We start from the raw sequence: 23084 nt of genomic DNA on the forward strand, positions 1-23084 counted from the left end.
TCACAAACACACCAGAAAAACCTTGCACTTATCCGTGTCTGTTATTTATACAGATCCCTACAGCCGGGCTATAGAAAGTTATACAATTGTTATACAAGATGCTTCTCCCCTTTATTTTCATTCCTGATTTTTATCTCATTTCTGTGTAAGCATTAATGCATTTTCATGCAAAAGTGTTACTGCAAAGAGCTTCAGTTAAAAAGTCTTAGAGATTGGTTAGCTCTGAACCAGAGCCCTTCACTGAGAATTTCTTCATGTTAAATATGTAAATCCTTTTTATCTACCAGCGACTCTGAAAGGCCATTATATAAAGTTCCACATTGCATGTGTTATCGAGTAACTGGATTTTTTACCATCTTACTTACTCCATCCAAAGAAAGGCGGGAGACTCCAAGCTAGGGAATACAGCCAGACTCCTGACAGGATTAGCAAGGCTTTCTTTGTAGACATTGCTCCGATGGAGGCGAGGGGTTGCGTAATCACAAAATACCTGTCCAGGGCTATCACTGTTAAGGTGATCATGGAAGCAATGCCAAAAAGGGCTCCACAGAATGCGTACAGCTCACAGCCTTTTAGGAAAGAGTGCAACACAGTTAGCTTTGCGTTGTATTTTTAATTGACTAAAAGCACTTCTTTTAAAATCTCACCTTTCCATTATAGTAGAATTGCCAAGGCAGGTTACAATAAAGATTTTCAAAAGTGATAAAATAACAAGAACAATACAGCAAAAGCATAAGCTAGGACAGTGTAAAAATATACACTGAGACTTATCTGAATTGCAAAATCCGGAGACTCACGGAGATGAATGAGATTTAACCTGGCATTGAAATGCCATTGCATAAGGAATGAAGTGGTTCTCGTTGACAAGACCAGCCCTGCCATTTTACTGAGTGAAGCAACTGCAAAATAGGGAGGGCAGAGGAACAGTACCATAAGCTGCTCCTGGTGGGCCCCCCAAGTGTCATCCTTCATTGGAAAGCAGAGCAATCTTATCCTATGTTTTCTTCTGCAATTGGGTTGCCAGTGTGAAAACAAAAGATGGCTCCCACAATGTCCATGGCTAGGTAGAAGAAAGAATTTTAGCAGGTGTTGTGTGACATACAAACCAACTTTTCTACCCAACAGGAAGCACTCTCCTTGAGTTGCCTTCGGGCTGAGAAAGGCGGTATATAAATATGGCAAATAAATAAATAAATAAATAAATAAAATGTTCAGCTGTGTCTTGTGGCCCTTGTGAGCACTTTCAAATCTATGATTTGCGAGTTACACATTGTGTGTTGTGGTTGTGTGTGTGAAATGAAGTTCAACAGTGACAAATGCAAGATACTCCACTTTGGCAGAAAAAATGAAATGCAAAGATACAGAATGGGGGACAATGCCTGGCTCGAGAGCAGTACGTGTGAAAAAGATCTTGGAGTCCTCGTGGACAACAAGTTAAACATGAGCCAACAATGTGATGTGGCGGCAAAAAAAGCCAATGGGATTTTGGCCTGCATCAATAGGAGCATAGTGTCTAGATCTAAGGAAGTCATGCTACCCCTCTATTCCGCTTTGGTTAGACCTCATGTGGAATATTGTGTCCAATTCTGGGCACCACAATTCAAGAGAGATATTGACAAGCTGGAATGTGTCCAGAGGAGGGCGACTAAAATGATCAAGGGTCTGGAGAACAAGCCCTATGAGGAGCGGCTTAGGGAACTGGGCATGTTTAGCCTGAAGAAGAGAAGGCTGAGAGGAGATATGATAGCCATGTATAAATATGTGAGAGGAAGCCACAGGGAGGAGGGAGCAAGCTTGTTTTCTGCTTCCTTGGAGACTAGGACGCGGAACAATGGCTTCAAACTACAAGAGAGGAGATTCCATCTGAACATGAGGAAGAACTTCCTGACTGTGAGAGCCGTTCAGCAGTGGAACTCTCTGCCCCGGAGTGTGGTGGAGGCTCCTTCTTTGGAAGCTTTTAAGCAGAGGCTGGATGGCCATCTGTCAGGGGTGATTTGAATGCAATATTCCTGCTTCTTGGCAGGGGGTTGGACTGGATGGCCCATGAGGTCTCTTCCAACTCTTTGATTCTATGATTCTATGATTCTATGTGCATCCTATACTTTTTATGGGATTACGCATTATGGTTTTGCATCTTATACTTTCTACTGTTGCTTTGCTTGGGCTAGTGACAATTTCTCAATGGCACCCATGTCTTGCCCAGTGTGTTATCCTCCATGGGGATTTCATAGTGCTTTCATGGTTTATGTCTGCATGTAGATGTTTATGCTATGCCAAAGAGAAGTTGGATTGAGGCCACAGTGTGCTTGCATGTGTGTGCACACAGGGTGTGAAGTCCAACATTCTTTAAATCCCTCATCTTGTTGACAGCTATAATTTTCAAACCATCAGAATAAAATACAGTGGAGTCTCAGAATGTAGTTGTACACACCTTTTGCCCCAAATATCCACCGTTTGTTGAGACTGTTGGTGAAGAAAACTGGACACTGAGTGATGGCCATTAGAAAATCACTGACAGCCAGATTGATAATGAACATGTTGGCGGGAGTGCGAAGACCTCGAATCCTACAAGCAAAGAGAAGAGAATGACGACAGGTAACACCTGAGGCTGCTGTTCTGCTTGACTTCAAAGCTTCAAAGGGGCAGCTGGTCATTTGGATCAAAGCAAAGCAACATCCTGACACAAGGTATTGATGCTGGTTTTCTTCTTAAAAGGGCAATAATGACATGACCCACAATGTACTGAGCTAGCATGCTGGGCTTCATTAATTGCCCATCTGGTCTGTTGAGAGTGTCCAGAGAGACGACTCAGACAAACACAAATAGGACCTGACGGGATATTATTCCCTGTTGCTAATCCACAGCATTGACTGCATCGAACTAAAATAAGAATACTTGGCATTGATGTAGTGCTTTAGAGAAGAGTCAGGGGACATGCAATTGTCTGGATCAGGGGTTCTCAAACATTTTGAGCTGCGGAGCCTTTTTGAAGCAGAAGTTTCTCTTGGAGCTCCAAGAAATGTTTATAAATGTGTGTGTATCGCACGGACAAACTTTTTGATGCATTGTTTTAAAAATTTGACAGACGGGCTGGACCAGTGGCAGATGGATGGAGAGTGTTTGTGTTAACTAATTGGAAAAAAAAAACACACGAACAAATTCCTCTTGGCAGCAAGAGTATTGAGGGAAAGGCTTTGGTGGTAAGAGAGACAGAGGGAAGGAGAAAAGCAGGAAAGAGGAGGGAAAGCTCAGAGGAAGGGAGGAGGAAGAAGATAGAGGAGGAGGGAACTGCAGAGCCCCTCAGTGTGCTTTGCAGAGCGTCAAGGGTTCCACGGAACACAGTTTGAGAACCACTGGTCTAGATGTTATTAGCTGAAATGCTGGCAAGGGATTTATTTACGGTATTTATACTCCACCCTTCTCATCCCGCAGGGGACTCAGGGCAGATTACAATGTACATATATAGGCAAACATCCAATGCCATAGACACACAACACATATAGACAGACACTCAGAGGCTATTTAACATTCCAGCTTTTTCTGGCCACCAGGGGAGCTGTCACTTCACCGTCCATCTTCGACACTGAAGAAGTACTTCCTCATTCCCCGCATGCTTGCTGGAGATTTATATGGCCTCGTAATATATGGCCCACATAAGTGGTACATAATTTTCCTACTTTTTTTAAAAAAAATATCTTTATTAACATTTTCAAAACAACGACAACAAGAAAGAAAAAAGTGTAGTTAAAAAGTTTAAAAAAGAGAAACAGAACAAAAAAAGGTATTATGGAAAAGAGAAGAAAAAGAAAAAAAAGAAAAAAGTGCAAAAAAACAAAACAAAAAAAGATTTTTCTTTATGACTTCCTGAGTATCTTCAATGAGGTGTCCTCCTTTTCTCTCTTCCTCCCCTTTTCTTCCTTACTCAGTCCTCCTTCCTTTCTTTCTTTTGGGGGTAATTTCTAAAATTTATATTAATATTTTATATAGCTTGTCTTTTGTGTTATTTATGACTTTTGTCCAGTTTGTCTCTTTTTTCAGTTCGCCTTTATTTTTTGATAACAAGTAGGTACGTCTGTCCATATTTCTTATATCAAGTACTTTTTCTAACCAGACTTCTATGCTTGGTATCTCTTGTTTTTTCCATAATTTTGCATAGCATATTCTAGCTGCTGTAGTTACTAGAAACAGTATTTTATCCGTGTTCTTCTCCATTTTTGGTTCCGTAATTCCGAGCAGGAATATTTCTGGTTTCAATTGTATGTTTAGTTCTAACATTTTTTGTAGAGTTTCTTGAATTTTCTTCCAGTATAGCTTTGCTTTTTCGCACATCCACCACATGTGAAGGTATGTACCTTCCTTCTTTCTGCACTTCCAACATTCCGTGTTGGCATTTTTATAACATTTTCCTAATTTATAGGGGGTCATATACCATCTTTGTGCTATTTTTATCCAATTTTCTTTTAGCTCTGATGCATATGAATATTTCAATTTCCTATTCCAAATTTCTTCCTATTCCAAATTTCTTCAATTTCTTATTCCAATTTCCTATTCCACTCTTCCTTTTTTTTATCATTCTTCCTATATTTTCTTTCCATCTTTTCATATATTCTTTTTCATCACTTGTTCCCTTATTCCATTGGAATAGTTTTTTGTATATCTTTGTTATTGTTTTCTTATCCGTTTGTATAACTAAGTCCCAAAATGATTTTTGTTCTTCAAATCCTAATTTTATATCTTTTTTGAAACATTCTCTTATTTGCCAATGTTGGAACCATGAGATTTTGTTGTTTATTTCCTTCATCTCTTGTTCTAATTTTCCTACTTTACAGATGCAACTGTCTTTCGGGCTGCAAAGGCCAACAAGCTACACAAATTGGTCAAAAGCTCTCTCCGACTCGAACTGGCTTCAAACTCATGACCTTTCGATCAGTAGTGATCTTAATGCAGCTGACTCCCAGCCAGCTGCGCCACAGTCCTGGATATCAGGAGTTCATCAACTTCTGTACTTTCAATGTTCAACACACTGTACACATGCATTTTTTCAGTCTCCTTAACAATAACCCTTTTAAGCTTGTGGAGGTGAAGGCTGTGGTGTTTCACAGCCTTCACCTCCACAAGCAGAGAGAAGTCCCAGGACAATTCTGCAAAATGCCCTTTGAGACACCCAGATTCAGTGGGTAAGAGTATAGGAGGAGTACAAACCAATTTGATTTTGAAACCCAGGAATACAGAGAAATAGAGTCAGAGAAGAAAAGAAAAGGCAGGGCTGACCCATTGGTCAGGCATAGAATTGAGATTGATACAAGGTAAATCGTATTTTGAAGAGTCTGGGTTCATATATGGGGCCGATTTCTGATAAGGATGAATTCATTGTTCAAACTAAATTCAACCCCATCATTAAGGCAGGAGTGATCAATATCTGTATCATTAGAAACCTATCTGTTCTGAAGACAGTGGCTTGAGGAAGAACTAAACATGACGTGAGACCCATTAGCCATATTAGCTGGGGAATCTTAGAAGCTGTTGTCCACTTTTTATGGACTAAAGTGAATTTCCCATTATTTATATATTTTAAGGCACACACCATGGTCCTCACGGATGGTCAAGCAGGCATCCCAAAAAGTGACAAGAAAGGCTTCCCTGATACAGGACATACCCAGTTCTCCCAATTATGCAATGTGATCTGACACAACATTGTTTACTCACATATACATGGACATGACAATATATAAGATAAAAATGAAAAACAGTGTAACACCAGATTAGCATATTTCACTTTTTTTTACAACCTGGGAACATTTTATTATCACTTATCAATGAAATTGTGGGGAAACTCTCAACGAAATTTATCAAATTTTGATGAAAATCTGGATAAAATTAGCAATTTTTCACATATTTGCCATCATACCTACTGCCTAGAGAACAGTTGTGAGATTTCCTTCTTCCAGTTACTAACAGACATTGTTGGGATTTTGAAAGGAAATTGGGAGGGATAGCCAATACTCCAGAGGACAGGAGCAGAATTCAAAATGATCTTGACAGGTTAGAGAGATGGGCCAAAACTAACAAAATGAAGTTCAACAGTGACAAATGCAAGATACTCCACTTAGGCAGAAAAAACAAAATGCAAAGATACAGAATGGGGGACAATGCCTGGCTCGAGAGCAGTACGTGTGAAAAAGATCTTGGAGTCCTCGTGGACAACAAGTTAAACATGAGCCAACAATGTGATGTGGCGGCAAAAAAAGCCAATGGGATTTTGGCCTGCATCAATAGGAGCATAGTGTCTAGATCTAGGGAAGTCATGCTACCCCTCTATTCCTCCTTGGTTAGACCACACTGGGAATATTGTGTCCAATTCTGGGCACCACAATTCAAGAGAGATATTGACAAGCTGGAATGTGTCCAGAGGAGGGCGACTAAAATGATCAAGGGTCTGGAGAACAAGCCCTATGAGGAGCAGCTTAAGGAGCTGGGCATGTTTAGCCTGAAGAAGAGAAGGCTGAGAGGAGACATGATAGCCATGTATAAATATGTGAGAGGAAGCCACAGGGAGGAGGGAGCAAGCTTGTTTTCTGCCTCCCTGGAGACTAGGATGCGAAACAATGGCTTCAAACTACAAGAAAAGAGATTCCATCTGAACATGAGGAAGAACTTCCTGACTGTGAGAGCCGTTCAGCAGTGGAACTCTCTGCCCCGGAATGTGGTGGAGGCTCCTTCTTTGGAAGCTTTTAAACAGAGGCTGGATGGCCATCTGTCAGGGGTGATTTGAATGCAATATTCCTGCTTCTTGACAGGGGCTTGGACTGGATGGCCCATGAGGTCTCTTCCAACTCTTTGATTCTATGATTCTATGACAAAAACCTCTGCATTGTTTTAGATCCAGCTCCATGATCTGCTGAACTTGTCAACTAACAAATCATGCTTGAGTTAGTTTCCTCATTCTTCCTTTCCTTCCCTTTTTTCTTGTATGTTATTTCTCTAAAATAGGAAGCCTGAACGGTAAGCAAGGACTGTCATTACCACTTTTCCTGCTGAAAAGCTACATTTAAAAATGCATTAACTAATAAATAAATATGCCCTTGCAATATAGTGGAGTACTTTGGACTGGCTCTGATTAATAGCCCAGTGACATGGATAGAGTGCGTTCTTCTTCTTGCTCCACTTTCCTGTTCCCTGTGCTAGTGATTAACAGGAAATTAAAGTAGATGGACTATGGATTTTCTGCATCTGGGTCATACTGAACTGGGAGGGCATTTTCCACTGTTAGCCAGATTAGCAGTAGCTCCTAAATATAGGGATTAAGCCAAATGATTTTTACATTGCCTACAACATTTTATTTTGCTTCAGTTGTCCAGACCATGAAGCAAACAACAGGAAGTCTCATCTTTTCTTTTAGTCCCCTACCAAGGCATATCATTTTGAGAAAAACAAGTTTGTGGATCTAATAGCGTTGTTTTGGTGTGGTTCGTGGTGTAGGACCTAGACTTTAGACCTGTTTCAAAATTACAAGGATATCTTCTTTCATATTTATAATAAAATCAAGAACAGCAGTGACATATTTCTAGCACAAGTGGTTTTGAAGAAATTGATGCGACATTGATGTGCATGCAATCCAGATATCCAGGTGATCAAGTAGCGGTGAGACCAGCTCTGTAATAATAATAATCATCATCATCATCAACTTTATTTATATCCCGCCACTATCTCCCCAAAGGGGACTCGGGGCAGCCAATGGAGCTCCTTAAACAGGGAGGTTGACCGCTCCCTGTAAGTTGTTCCAGTTAGTAACCTGGCTGCCACCCGTTGGACCAATTGAAATTTCCGAGCCATCTGGAAGGGCAGCCCCACAAAGAGTGCATTGCAGTAATCCAATCTGGAGGTGATTAAGGCATAGACCACCATGGCCAGATCCGACTTCACAAGGCACGGTCACAGCTGGCGCACGGGTTTTAGTTGTGCGAAGGCCCTCCCAGCCACCGCCAACACCTGGGCTTCAAGTGTTGGTCTAAGAGGACACACAAGCTGCGGACCTGTGACTTCAGGGGGAGTGCAACCCCACTGAGCACAGGTTGCCACCCTATACCCCAATTTGGCTTACGATCAACCTGGAGGACCTCTGTCTTGTCGGGATTGATCCTCAGCTTATTCATCCTCATCCATACCTATCAACTGGCCCTTTACAGTAACTGCACTCATATCTACTACCTTAATATTCTTTATGCCCCATATTATCGCTGGCCCCGTCTTATGACTCTTTCAGCTATAGTCTAGGCTGTACTATGTCATACCTAAGCAGGAAGCAAAAAAAGTCTCTCTTGGAATGATAATAACCATACGTCACTCTAAGTGAAGGTGGATCTAAGGTTGAATTTGTTGCTAATATTTACCGGGCTTTTGCTCAAGCAGTTACAAACATCATTCAGGGTAGAGAGGAAATTAACAGCCCTTGATGCAAACTGAATGGAGCCAAAAACTTTCTTTCAGGCTTTAGGTTCTGTATATATAACAAGGCAATTGTTCATTCTGCCTAAATATCCTAAAGACACCAGATCCCATCTGGTCTTGGAAGCTAAGCCCCAATTAGTGCTTGGAAAGGAGATTGACAAGGAATACTAGACATTGTAGTTTATATTTCAGAGGAAGAAAATGGCAAAATAATCTCTGAGAATTCCTTGACAGAAAATCCTATGGAATTCATGGGGTTGCAACAAGTTGAAAGGCAACTTGAAGGCATATACATAAAGTAAAGTGCCATGCAATAGTGAGTCTCTGGGTGTTTCGTGAGCATGAAGTTTATTTGTTTTCTATGCAGAGGAATACTCAGCTAAATGAACCCCCTTGATTTTTAAAATCAATGATGACAGTCAGATTGGTTTATTACTTCAATGAATCCACAACTAGATCCATTGTTTATAAATCCCAATAGCTGAGGATATAAAGCTCACAATTCTAGGTGCTCCAAATATAACGTTTTGTACTTATCATCAAAATAGTTTTTTTCTTGCTATTCAGATAATTTCATTCCAAATACTATTTTTACTGGAATGGAAACATTGATATGGGGGCAATTTTATTACCTTTCAAGAAATGATTCCCCCAGGCAGTAAGAAGCCACACCTTGAAACTGCTAGGCCATTAAATGCTAATCAAGGTGACCAATTTACATATTCACACCTACCTCCAACAGACAAGAATTCTTTCTCTCACCCTGGGCATTCCACAGATATAAAACCCCCATTTTCCTAGTGTGCCGTCGCGCTTGGGGGCTATTATTCTTAATGAAGGAGGGATGGACGTGGCATCTTTTCCCCAAGGAATTGCTTCTTGCCCTCCTATAAGAAACTGGAACTCCCAAAACCCCAAAATGCTGTAAATAACTCAAAATAAGTTTTATTTATCACAAAGTCATTTCTTTAAAGCAATGAGCTGGAAAACTTTAGAGGGGTGAAGGAAAACATATGTTACAGTCTCAATTAGTCCTGGGTCCAAGGGGTTTGAAGCTGAGAAGCCTCACCAAGTTTCCTCTTTCCTCAATGGTTGTGAATGCCAGAGCAAACCACAACCCCAGTTCAGATGGCCTATGTTTTGAAGACTCAGGATCTTCCTTTGGTGCCAAAAAACCCGGTTTGAAGGCACTTGGGTCTCCTCAATAATTGTCCAGGACGATCTGGACATAAAGCATGAGTCCCAAGGGTAAAAAAACCTCAGAACTGGTGCTAAGAGGTAACTTAAATCAGGGTTCTTTAGAGTCAAGTCTCTTGCTCACGTCCATCTGGTACAAACTCTGATGGTAGAATGAAAAAGAAAGGAAGCTCTCCCCTCCTGCAGGAAGAGGTGGAGCCAAATAGTACTGATTGACAGCTACAAGCAACCAACCCATACAACTATACATAGACAGGGTAAAAGGGGCAGGATTAAGCATGATACAACAGTTTAAATCTTGCAACTAACAGTTCTATACATAGGTGGTGCCACTTGCACCGTAACACCTAGTTTCCAACAGACCTCACAACCTCTTCGGAGGCTACCATAGATGCAGCTGAAATGTCAGGAGAGAATACTTCTGGACAATGGCCATACAGCCTGAAAAACTTACAACACCCCACGAAATCCTTCAACAATACAGTTTTATAACTATTTTATTTTAAACAAAGGCACACTGTTTACATAGCTAGTTCAAGGTCTTCCTGAGAACTCACAATGCATAACATTTAATAAAACAGAATAAAAGCTGCACAACTAATTAAAATACAGAATTACTGCTTTCTAACCTAACCTTGATTCCTTCTGAGCATCAATGCCTTACATAACTCCCAAAATGTATGAACCTTTCTGATACAACTAAGAAGTGCTTTCTAGGAGGTTAGGGAGACACTTACAAATGGTTGAAGAAGAGAAGCGTCACCAGAAAGAGCGAGAACAAAATATAGCACAGATTTGCAAATGCCAATGGACACAAAACACAATGGATATATGTATGCGTGTGCAGGTACAGCTGTACCAGGAGCTCTAATTTTGTTTGCTTTGCACTGAATGTTTATTGTAGTCCTAAGTTTCAGGGACTCTGCAGATAGGTGGCTTCTTTTGGTTGCAATCGTAGGGCAAGCCACCTGTCAATTATAGTTAGGTTCCCTGGTCCCGCCCCCTTTTTGGGTTTTGGAGGAAATAGGAGCCAGTTTGGGTTCAGTCCACACAGAGAAGCCTTTCATGCAGGACATAATACCAAGAACTCCTGTAGAAAGCTTCGTCTTTTACGGCTTGGCCGGGGGGATACAGCCCCACGGCTTGGCCGGGGAGATATACAGCCTACAGCTTGACCGGGGTTATACAGCCCTACAGCTCCTTTGCTGAAGGACTTCAGTCAGCCATCACAGAAACCTGAACTCCTTCTCCCCTGGAAGTCTACAAAGCTCTGCTTGGTAAGGGTCACTCGCGGAAGCCAGAAGCAGTTGGTACTGGGTGTAGGGGCTCCACGCCAACAGAGGCAAAGACAGACTGCCCAGATTAGAAGTTAAGGATTTCCCCATTAGTTACAGTTTATGAAGATAGTGCCTGTTCCCTGTGGACAAGATTGAGAGGGATCCAACAGACTGTTAAGAAAGCCTTGAAGTACCTGTTCGTTTTCATTAATAAAGAACTTTGTTGAACCTTTAAGCAATCTAGAGACTCTGTTTTAAGGAAATCCAAGGCCTTTAATCTGAGGCAGCCCCGATGTCCCGTTGGGCACACAGAATTTATGTCCTGTCTACAGTCTTATGCACAGGCCCAGCGTGCGACAGCACAATGCGTATGCATATAATGTGTATATAATGGATATACATTATACTATAGTGGAAAGGAATGTAACCAGGTGGCTTGTGCATAGTATTTGAAGCAATTTAAAGAGCTGAGTTCTCTTTATCTATGGTTATTTATCTTTAAGTTGGAGTTGGACCAGGTGGCCTTTCAAACAGAAGAGTGTCCCATGTGAAACTGAACGTGTGGCAATCGTAGGAAGATTAAAGCAATTGAATTGAATACCTGAAAAAAGCGTAGATGACTAAGAGGTTACCAAAAGTTCCTGTGATTCCCACTAGAAGAATGACAACCCCAATGGTATAGTGAGCATGGGTTGGTACATCCACCGTTGGGAAAGGATCAGGGAGGTTCAGCATTGTCCGGTCCTACAAGCAAAAGAGAATGGCAAAAGTTCACAAACTGATATGTCTCCTTTCTTAAGTACAGACATGCCAACCATCTTAGAGAGAAAGAATAGCATCAAAACAGGGATGAAACAAAGATTTCAAATTAATCCATCCTGTATAAAATTCTATTTATTTTAGGTCAGCTTTTGAACACAAACATTATAGCTATGGTCAAAACACTCAGAGCCAAGGGTTATTTTTTGTTTGCATTTTCAGTTTAATGAGAGTTTGCGAAAAAGATAAACCAAAACAGTGATTCTTAACCTTTTGGAGAGGTCATGAATCTATTTGAAACCCATGGATACCTTGTGCTCCCCAAAACACATATAAAAAAACAAATTTCAGAGTAAAACAAAGGATTGTTTTTGCTTATTTCATCAGTCCTCTAAAGAGCAAACACAAAGACTCTAGAGTTCCATGGGTCACTGGTTAATTAATTCCTAAAGTAAAAAAATTCAGCTTGAATATAAGGGCTTTACTATCTACCCCAAATCATAAGAATTTCACTTTGACAAGAACATTTTGTTAGGATTTGGTCCCTTGTCCACCTTCCAGTTTTCCATAGCAGCCTCTGGAGAGAAAGAATGAATGAATAGATAATTTCTAAGGAATAATAATAATATTATAATAAACTTTATTTATACCCCACCACCATCTCCCCAAGGGGACTTGGGGCGGCTTACAAGAGACCAAGCCCAGCAATACAGTAAAATAATATACAACAGAATACAGCAAAAATAAAATAAAATAGAAAACCCATTTTAAACACATCAACAATATAAAATCACAACATTTAGAACATAGAAATTGATCACATTGGGTGGGCCGATTTGAATAGACTAAAAATTTAAAACACTGGTGAGATAGCAATGTAATATGTCTGGACAGAGGATCCAAGAGGTAGAGTGAGGTGTGATTGCACTAACAGGTAAAATAAAGTGCTACCGAGGGCCATTTTACAGAGGTAGGTCATGTCAAAGTATTATTGTTCATTCATCCATTGAAGGCACACTGGAACAGCCAGGTTTTCAAGCTCTTCTTGAAGACTGCCAGGGTAGGGGCTTGTCTAATATCTCTGGGGAGCGAGTTCCAGAATCAGTGGGGCCACAACAGAGAAGGCCCTCTCCATCATCCCCACAAGTCGCATTTGCAATGAGGGCAGGAGCAAGAGAAGGGCCTCTCCAGAAGATCGAAGAGATCGAAGAGATCATGTAGGTTCATGTGGTCACACAGGCAGGTGGGTCCCAAACTGTTCAGGGCTTTGTAAGAACCTGCACCTTGAATTAGGACCGGAAAATGAATAGCAGCCAATGGAGCTCCTTGAAGAGGGGAGTTGACTGCTCCCTGTAATTCGCTCCTGTTAGTAGTCTGACCACCGCCCGTTGGACCAACTGAAATTTCTGGGCTCTCTTCAAGGGCAGGCCCACATAGAGCACATTGCAATAGTCAAATCTGGAGGTAACTAAGGTGTGGACCACCATGGCAAGATCCGATTTCATGAGGTACGGTCGCAGCTGGCACACAAGCTTCAGTTGTGCGAAAGCTCTCCCAGTCACCACCGACGCCTGCGCTTCAAGGCTTTAGTTAATATTCAATATGTGCAGGCCTGTATTTATGTGATAGTAACAAGAGTCTTTGTCATCATCATCATATATACTAAGACAAGCTGTGCCAAGAAAATGTAAGTATTTTAGGTAATTGAGATCAAATTGCACATACTTTCTTGGTTTACTATTACTATTTTCAATTAAAGGTGGCAGAAAACAAGTGAGGCAAGGCATGGAAACCTTGATGCTCCTGCCAGACATGTTACTGAATTACTTCTCTGGTTCCTTAGACTTAGAGGGCATGATTTGCATGGGGAAAGTCTCATGTTTTTTTTTACTTGTCTTTACTAATAATATAATATAATATAATATATATTATTATATTATATAATAATATAATATAGTATATTGTATGTACATATAATATTATAATGTAATACAATATAATACTAGTAATAATAATTCAATATTATAATTATAATTATATATTTACTAGGCCTGGGTAACAACGCAAAAATTTGTTTCTAAAATCGATTTGTATTTGGGGGGTTTTTTTGTTTCGATATTTAAAATAATTACAAAATTTTCCCTTAAAAAAGTTCGGTATTTACGAAATTTCGTTAATATTTACAAAACATTTTGTAAAGATGGTGCCCTTTTTTTTCAATATTTTTTCAAATTTTTTTAATTTAATTATTAATTTAGTAGAATAGGGAGGAGAAATTATTATTAAGGAGGGAAGGCAGGCACTCACTCACTCTGGCGGGCCCTCAAGCGCTGCCGCCGAGTCGGGCCCGGCTCCTCCGAAGCAATGCGAAATTGGGAGAAGGGCTCCCCAAAGGCCATCTAGCCCAGCCCTCCGCTAAGGAATTGGGAGAATGAAGCACAGCCCTCCGCTAAGGAATTGGGAGAATGAAGCACACCCACCGCAAAGGTGAGGAAGGAGGGATGGGCCGCCTTCCCGCTGAGGGTCGCTCGCCCTCTCGCTCGCTTGCTCAGCCGGCGCCTTCCCCGCCCTCTCCTCTTCCTCCTCCTCCTCTTTCAGGCTCTGCCTCTGACTGGCTAAGGAGAGGAGAGAGAGGAGAGCTCCCAGCAAGCATCTAGCCAAGCCATCTTACGTATTTCCGAAATGGACGGAAATACAAAATTTTTTGGCGCATGCCGTTTCGATATTTAAAAACACTTCCGGGTTTAAAAATAAGTTTTGTAATCGTTTTGTAATGGCTAAAATTAACGAATATTTAACGAATTACAAAATTAACGAACGAAACCGCCCAGGCCTAATATTTACATTACATGTAATATTACTAATAATATTACGATATAACAGTATAGTGCAATATAGTAATATATACTGATATTGTACTATGCTAATAATATAATATATTGTATGAAAATATATATTGTAAGCCGCTCTGAGTCCCCTTCGGGGTGAGAAGGGCGGCATATAAATGCCGTAAATAAATAAATAAATAAATAAATAAATAAATGTTTTGTCCAAGGTATTTCTGGTAATAAGTGCAGGCAATATTGAGTTAGTTGACTAATGATCTGACTGGGAATAAGTCTTGTCCTAATGCTCTGAGGTCCCCCTCCATACCTCTCCCTGTTGTTGTTCTGGTTGTTGTTGTTTTTTTTGTTTTTCCTCCTCCTCCTCCTTCTGTTCCTTCAAGTTGACCCTGACTTATGGCAACCCTATCCTAGACTTTCTGGGCAAGATTTGTTCAGATGGACTTTGCCTTTGTCTTGCTCTGGTACTGAAGGTGTTTGCTTTGCAGCAGGTCATCCAGTGGGTCATCCATAACCAAGCAGATTCAGATCCCGACCTCCTAAAGCTCTCGTCAAACACTCACATTCCATTACACTATGCTGGCACTTCAAGCACTTTTTCTTTCGGTTCACTTTCAATATTAAAATAGATAGTGAGGAGTACTTGAAAGAAGCAAACAGTGGCAAGAGGTCAGATTTTTGCTTCTTTCTCTAGCATGCACCTTTATGAATAACAGATGATTCCAGTTATATAGTCATCATAATCATCATCATCTTTATATCCTACTTTTGGACAAAATTGGGACTCAGGAAGGCTTACAAATCACAATTATATGCAGTTGGTTGTCATTAAGTTGCCACTAGGGGGTATAAAAGAAATGTCTTGAATATATATTTTCCAAAGAAGACACGTTTACATCTCTAGAGAGGACAAAGTGCATCTTTGCCCCAGAAAAATAATGTATTGCCAAGTTTTGGTGAATGCAAACAAGGCACACAAAATGTCTGAAAACACACATACAAAACTCAGCACATTTGAAAAATGTATGAAAAGCACATTAGTCAATTGGTAAATTGCATTCTAAACATCCTATATAATATTAGAAAAATGTAAATAAGAATTTCCATGCAGGGAGAGGGAAAAATCTCCCTGATACAGAACGGGGACAAGATGAGAATGCTAGATGGATACTGCAAAATGCAAGGGAAAAAATGGAAGGGGTTTCATTTCCCTAAGTTATTTAGGTGCATGCCTAATCTGACAGTGAGAAAACGCATTCAGTTATTATTCAGTTCCCAACTGTGCTCATTATTCAGCTTCTTTTTTGCTGACCATCGACAATTTGTTAAACACAACTCTTTTTCAAAAAGAATTAAAAGTGAGGAATGCGGTGGTTTTTTACACTGATAGTGCTATGTAGAGCCAGCATTTTGTAGTAGTTTGAGAGCTAGACTACAAATCTGGAGAGCAGGGTTCAAATCCCTGCTTTTAGCCATGGAAAACCACTGGGTGACCTAGGGCAAGATAGATAGTCTCCGAGCCTTAGTGGAAGGAAAAGTCAAAATCCACTTCAGAACAAACCTTGCCAAGAAAACCCTGTGAGAGTTTCACCTAATAATAATAATAATAATAATAATAATAATAATAATAATAACATCCTCAGCTGCTGCAAGAAGATCGCGCAGACAGACTACAAGCAGAGGCATAACACCGTTGCTCAGATGATTCATTGGAACTTGTGCCACAAATACCATCTGCCTGCGACAACTAACTGGTGGGATCACAAGCCGGAAAAAGTTACAGAGAGTGAACATGCCAAACTCCTCTGGGACTTACGGATTCAGACAGACAGAGTTTTGGAGCATAGTACTCCTGACTTCACAACTGTGTTAAAAAACAAAGTATGTATTGGGTTGTTGTAGGTTTTTGGGGCTATATGGCCATGGTCTAGAGGCATTCTAGATCATGCCTCTAGACCATGGCGATATAACCCGAAAAAACCTACAACAACCCAGTGATTCCGGCCATGAAAACCTTCCACAATACAAAGTATGTATTGTTGATGTTGCAATCCCAGGTGACAGCAGGAATACAGAGAAACAACTGGAAAAGCTGACACAATATGAGGATTTAAAAATTGAACTGCAAAGACTCTGGCACAAACCAGTCAAGGTGGTCCCATGGGTGCATTACCTAAAGACCTTGGCCTGCACTTAAACACAATTGGCGCTGACAAAATTACTATCTGCCAGCTGCAGAAGGCCACCTTACTGGGATCTGCATGCTTTATTCGCTGATACATCACACAGTCCTAGACACTTGGGAAGTGTCCAATGTGTGATCCAATACAACAGCCAGCAGTGTGTCTGCTGTGGACTCATAGAATCATAGAATCAAAGAGTTGGAAGAGACCTCATGGGCCATCCAGTCCAACCCCTTGCCAAGAAGCAGGAATATTGCATTCAAATCACCCCTGACAGATGGCCATCCAGCCTCTGTTTAAAAGCTTCCAAAGGAGGAGCCTCCCCACACTCCGGGGCAGAGAGTTCCACTGCTGAACGGCTCTCACAGTCAGGAAGTTCTTCCTCATGTTCAGATGGAATCTCCTCTCTTGAAGTTTGAAGCCATTGTTTTGCATCCTAGTCTCCAAGGAAGCAGAAAACAAGCTTGCTCCCTCCTCCCTGTGGCTTCCTCTCACATATTTATACATGGCTATCATATCTTCTCTCAGCCTTCGCTTCTTCAGGCCAAACATGCCCAGCTCCTTAAGCCGCTCCTCATAGGGCTTGTTCTCCAGACTCTTGATCATTTTAGTCACCCTCCTCTGGACACATTCCAGCTTGTCAATATCTCTCTTGAATTGTGGTGCCCAGAACTGGACACAATATTCCAGGTGTGTCATCTTGTTGTGTTACAAATAATAATAATATTAATCATCATCATCATCTTTATTTATATTCCACTCTATCTCCGCAAAGGGACTCAGGGCAGATTCCAAATATAAAAGGCAAACATTCAATGCAACAATACATCCATGCTAACAAAATGTATACAACTCAACATATAAATACAGATTATAACTTAACACACTAAAATTAAATAAAAAGCACAGCCTGTTATAACAGACATAAGACAAAACATCTAATGGAAACATTGATTTCACATTTCTTTGGAACCTTAGTGTTTCCACAAATCATGACTTGAAGGCAGACAACAACCAAAACATGTGCAGTCCATGGCAAAATTCTTGTTCAAGGCATCATCTCTCATAGTAGAAGAAGCCAACAAAGACAAAAGAGAGAAAGAAATGGGGAAGAGACATATCTACAAAGACAAAGCCATCCCATTAATATTTTATTGTCCTCTCAGGGGAAGACCATCAGACTCAACTAATCAAGAGACGGTGACACTGGTCAGGTGGAAGGATTAGTTAGGAGTTCTTTGACTAAATTGCATTGAGATACAATCCTCACCAAAATCTGGGAGAAGAGGGGAGAATAAGGTGCAAAGAAATAACAATCCTGCATCAGAGGCTTTAGACCACTTGGTGCCAGTATACCTTCATTGTATTAAAAGAATGTGAAGATAGCATCACCATCCAGCTATGAATCTGAATTCGGCTTATGCTGTGAGGGAGAAGAGGGGAAAACTGCTGTTTGGACATAGCGATACATTTCAGATCTGCTTGCAACCCCAGTGAAGAAAAATGCAGAGGATGTTCTCTCTCTGTTTTAATTGACTTCAGTTGAAGAAGTCCTCTCCTTTTTCTATAAACAGGTTTTTACTAGCATATCAAGAACAATATTTGCCCTATGTGTTGCCAGGCTGGCAGAGGATCCAGGTACTGCTGGATGTCTCAGAACCAGATCAAACTTACCTTACTTACTTACTTACTTACTTACTTGGGTGATCCCTCGTAGTCCAAGGACGATGGTTCTCAAAGTCTGGTATCTTGGTGGTGGGTTTGTAGGTGGCTGTGGAACCCTATTTTTGATCCGCATGTCCTCCCACAGCGAGAACATTGGTTTCCAGGTGGAGGGCGGTTCTTGTCAGGGTTGGCTTGATGTGCCTTCCCCTTGGCATGTTTCTCCCTTCACCATTTGTGCCTCTTCAAATTCTGGAGCACTGCTGGTCACAGCTGACCTCCAATTAGAGTGCTCAAGGGCCAGGGCTTCCCAGTTCTCAGTGTCTATGTCTATGTCTATAGTTTTTAAGGTTTATTTATTTATTTATTTATTTACAGCTTTCATATTCCGCCCTTCTCACTCCACAGGGGACTCAGGGTGGATTACAGTGTACACATATATGGCAAACATTCAATGCTGATTTGACATACAATGTATACAGACATAGACAGAGGCTATTTAACTTTTTCTGGCCGCTAGGGGAGCTGTCACTTTCATCGTCCAACTGCGACACTGATGAAGTACTTCCACATTCCCAGCATGGTTTTGATGGAGTGCTTTGCTGGAGTCTTTTTTATGGCCTCATAAATTAGTTAATTTAGCCTCCCCACACAAGGTGGTACCTAATTTTCCTACTTGACAGATAGATACGTTTTATTGATTGGCCTATTGGCCGTATCAAAACATTTAACACATAACACATTTGACACATCGTCATACATACAACATACAACCCTCTCCTACTTGACAGATGCAACTGTCTTTCGGGTTGCAAAGGTTGACAATAGGCTACACAATTGGTTGGAAGCCCACTCCAACCCAGGCTGGCTTCGAACTCATGACCTTTTGGTCAGAGTGATCTTAATGCAGCTGACACTCAGCCAGCTGCGCCACAATCCCGGTGCCTTCCCCTTGGCATGTTTCTCCTTTCACCATTCATGCCTCTTTGAATTCTGGAGTACTGCTGGTCACAGCTGACCTCCAGTTAGAGTGCTCAAGGGCCAGGGCTTCCCAGTTTTTGGTGTCTATGCCATAGTCTTTAAGGTTGGCATTAAGTCCATCTTTAAATCTCTTTTCCTGCCCACCAACATTACGTTTGCCGTTCTTGAGATCGGAGTATAATAACTGCTTTGGGAGATGGTAACTGGGCATTGGACAATGTGGCCAGCGGAGCAGAGTTGATGGCATAGGAGCATCGTTTCAATGCTGGTGGTCTTTGCTTCTTCCAGCACGCTGACATTTGTCCACCTGTCTTCCCAAGAGATTTGCAAGATTTTTCAGAGGCAGCACTGATAGAATCGTTATAGGAGTTGAGTGTGACATCTGTAGACAGCCAAAATTTCACAGGCATATAGCAGGATTGGGAGGACAATAGCTTTATAAACAAGCACCTTGGAACTGTTAGTGCCTGGGGGAAGTTTTTGTTGAGAGGTGATTAGCTGTCCCTGTTTTTTCCTCTCTGGAGTTTCCCTGTGTTTGAGTGTTGTTTTACTGTTATGATTTTAGAGGGCTTTTTTTTTAAATACTGGTAGCCAGTTTTTGTTCATTTTCATGCTGCAAGAAGATCATGCAAACTGACTACAAACAGAGGCATAATACCAATGCTCAGATGATCCACTGGAACTTGTGGCACAAATATCATCTGCCTGTGACAAAAAATGGTGAGACCACAAGCCTGAAAAGGTTATAGAAAATGAGCACATCAAACTACTCTGGGACTTCCGAATTCAGACTGAGTTTTGGAGCACAATACTCACGACCTCACACACACAAAACAAGTATGGATCATTGATGTTGAAATCCTAGGCGACAGCAGGATTGATGAGAAATAACTGGAAAAGCTTACACAATATGAGAATTTAAAAGTTAAACTGCAAAGACTCTGGCACAAGCCAGTCAAGGGGGTCCCAGTGGTGACTGACACAATGGGTGCAGTGCCTAAAGACCTTGGCCAGCACTTGAAAACAATTGGCACTGACAAAATTACCATCTGTCAGCTACCAAAGGACACCCTACTCGGATCTGCAGGAATTATTCGCCAATATTTCACATAGTCCCAGACACTTGGGAAGTGTCCAACGTGTGATCCAATACAAAAGCCAGAATAGTGATCTTGTTTGCTGTGTACTAATCTTGTTGTGTATCAAATAATAGTAATAATACTCTCATGCTGCCAATGGAACAACATCATTCATCCCATCAGAAAATACCAGGTTACTTTAGAAGGTACAGGGCAGAGTCCATGGCACACTGTGCTGTCTTCCCAACACCTTCTTGCAGCTCCCTGACATATAATATCTGTTGCCTGAAGCACTTGCCTCACTCTCCCAAATGGGAGAGTACATTAATACCTGGATTAATATCTAGAATATATGCTTTCATTACTAAAAGGCAGACTCATATGTGACATCATCCTAAGATAATCCCATTCTTTGAACTAACAAACTCCATATTTTAAAGCAGCTTAAATCAGAAGGGCAAGAACATCCTTGTTTATCTCTCCTGGGTATCTATTTCCCCTCTTTCATTTTCTTTCATTTTTCCTCCATTTGTTTAATGCACACAAAATGAAATGTCAGATTCATACAGTGCCTAGAAGGGAAACATTTACAAAATATCCTGACCCTGCTATGTTTACATCACTGAACATTCTTTGGTTTTTCCAATATCTGTGTATAATCCACTCAAAATATTACGGAGCAAATCAGGTCATTTTTCATGGATCATCATTCCATGGCTAAAAATTTGCGGATGACTAAAAATAATACATCATTTGCAAGAGAAACAATTAAGCAGAATTTGTGGGATGGCAAGGGACAGATAATATGTCTTGAAGTCCCTTGAACTGTTTCCCAAAATATATATGATTATCTATTAAAAAAACAAATAAAGATCATGCCTTGCATAACATTCATGACAAAGGCTGGAGCAGGAGGACTTGCTCCAATGATCTTTCATATGAGGAGCAAATTATTCAACTGGAAGCAGGGCTTGCAAGAAATCTTGAGTTACAGATTCGAGAATCAGCCAACCAATTTTTGGAACTGCAGTACAAAAAAAGTAACATTTCCAAATTGTGAAAGGTTTGTTGATGATCTTGTCATTTACCCTCTTACACACTGCAGGGTCTGCTAATTCATGAGGAAAGAATCAGATTAAATCCAATCTCAGAGAGGCCCTCAGAGAAATGCTCTCATGGGGATCTACCTTAATGTGCTTCCATCCAGACCTTGGGAATTGCTTTTAAAAGCTATTATTACTATTACAGTCCCAACAGTCACTTCCCTAGTACCTACTGTGAAAGGTACGTTTAATAATAATAACCACAGGTAGAGGTAAAGGTTTTCCCCTGACATTAAGTCCAGTCATGTCCGTCTCTGGGGGTTGATGCTCATCTCCATTCTAAGATGAAGAGCCAGTGTTGTCCATAAACACCTCCAAGGTCATGTGGCCAGCATGACTGCATGGAGTGCTGTTACCTTCCCGTCAGAGCAGTACCTATTGATCTACTCACATTTGCATGTTTTTAACTGCTAAGTTGGCAGAAGCTGGGGTTAACAGCGGGAGCTCATTTTGCTCTCTGGATTTGAATCGATGACCTTTTGATCAGCAAGCTTAGCAGCTCAGCAGCTTAAGCCACTCCACCATTGGGAGCTTGATAAGTGTTCACTATTTTAAAAAGACTAGTTTGGGTGGGAAATATGCTAGAAGCTTTTTGGTGTAGTGTATCCAAGGCTGACAGATCCAAACCCTGGAACTTTCAGTTTAGTAGGAATAACATCATTGTCTGCCATCCCTTTTGGGCAACTGGAAGAAAAAAGGACATTCCCACTAAATATGGCAGCTATCTCTGCTTTAATCTAATGTGTTTGGGTGATTTGATCTAAATGAACAAGAAGTTACAATTAATGTGACTAAAGACCTGCTCCTGGCATAAATAAAAAGTACTTGATCTTACTTTTTAAAGAAACACAGTCTTTAGGACTCCCAACATGTGCCCTGCATTTTTGGACTCTTCAAGGCATCATGAAAGTCTCTGTAATACAACATGTACAATACCATCCCTGTGGAAGTCATTGGCCTTGAGTTCAAAATACACCCAGATAGGCACAAAAATAATTAAAGTAGCAGAAGTGATACCATTGTGTAAGTAATTTTCAGAAAGGGTGGCATTTTTCTCTATGAGGTTATTGGTTATGTTGGTAGGGGTGACCTGCAGTTTGTAGTCAATAGATGCTATTTCAATGCTCTGGTTATATCTTAATTGTTGCTATGCTTTAATTATTGGAAACATATTAATAAAACACATCTCCAATTGTGTGTGTTTAACTGGTAGTCTATAGCAGCAACACTTTAAAGCACTACTGGACTAACTGGGAGCCACTGTTTTGATATCCCCCTATACTTCAACGTCGATCAAGTTATTTTTGATGTACAGCTCACATGACACTATGTAACAACGTTTGAAAAAAATCTGTATCTGATTTGAAAGTGTTATTTCCTGTTTAATTGTGCGGTACGTACAAGTAGTTGTTTTACTTTCGAAACATCATTTTTGTGGCCGTTGCAAACTATGTTGAATTGGTTGAGACTCTACAAGATATTCACTGAAAAACGGTAGCAAAATGTGCTGCTGGATGTCCCACAAAAATAAAGTTTTTGCCGTTTAATACAT

The 23084-nt window shown here is 40.7% G+C and overlaps 1 protein-coding gene across 1 annotated transcript in view; it reads right to left on the reverse strand.

Moving 5' to 3' along the window:
* OPN4 (opsin 4) overlaps positions 1-23084 on the reverse strand; it is a 92782-nt gene that overhangs the window by 34248 nt on the left and 35450 nt on the right. The window contains exons 3-5 of the mRNA XM_067466253.1: positions 11524-11666; positions 2432-2565; positions 366-569 (exon numbers count right to left, since the gene is read on the reverse strand). Of these exons, the coding sequence (XP_067322354.1) occupies positions 366-569; positions 2432-2565; positions 11524-11666 (481 nt within the window). The remainder of the gene's footprint in view (positions 1-365; positions 570-2431; positions 2566-11523; positions 11667-23084) is intronic.

This window comes from Anolis sagrei, chromosome 3 (genome assembly GCF_037176765.1).
Source record: "Anolis sagrei isolate rAnoSag1 chromosome 3, rAnoSag1.mat, whole genome shotgun sequence".
In the NCBI taxonomy this organism is placed as follows: Eukaryota; Metazoa; Chordata; class Lepidosauria; order Squamata; family Dactyloidae; genus Anolis; species Anolis sagrei.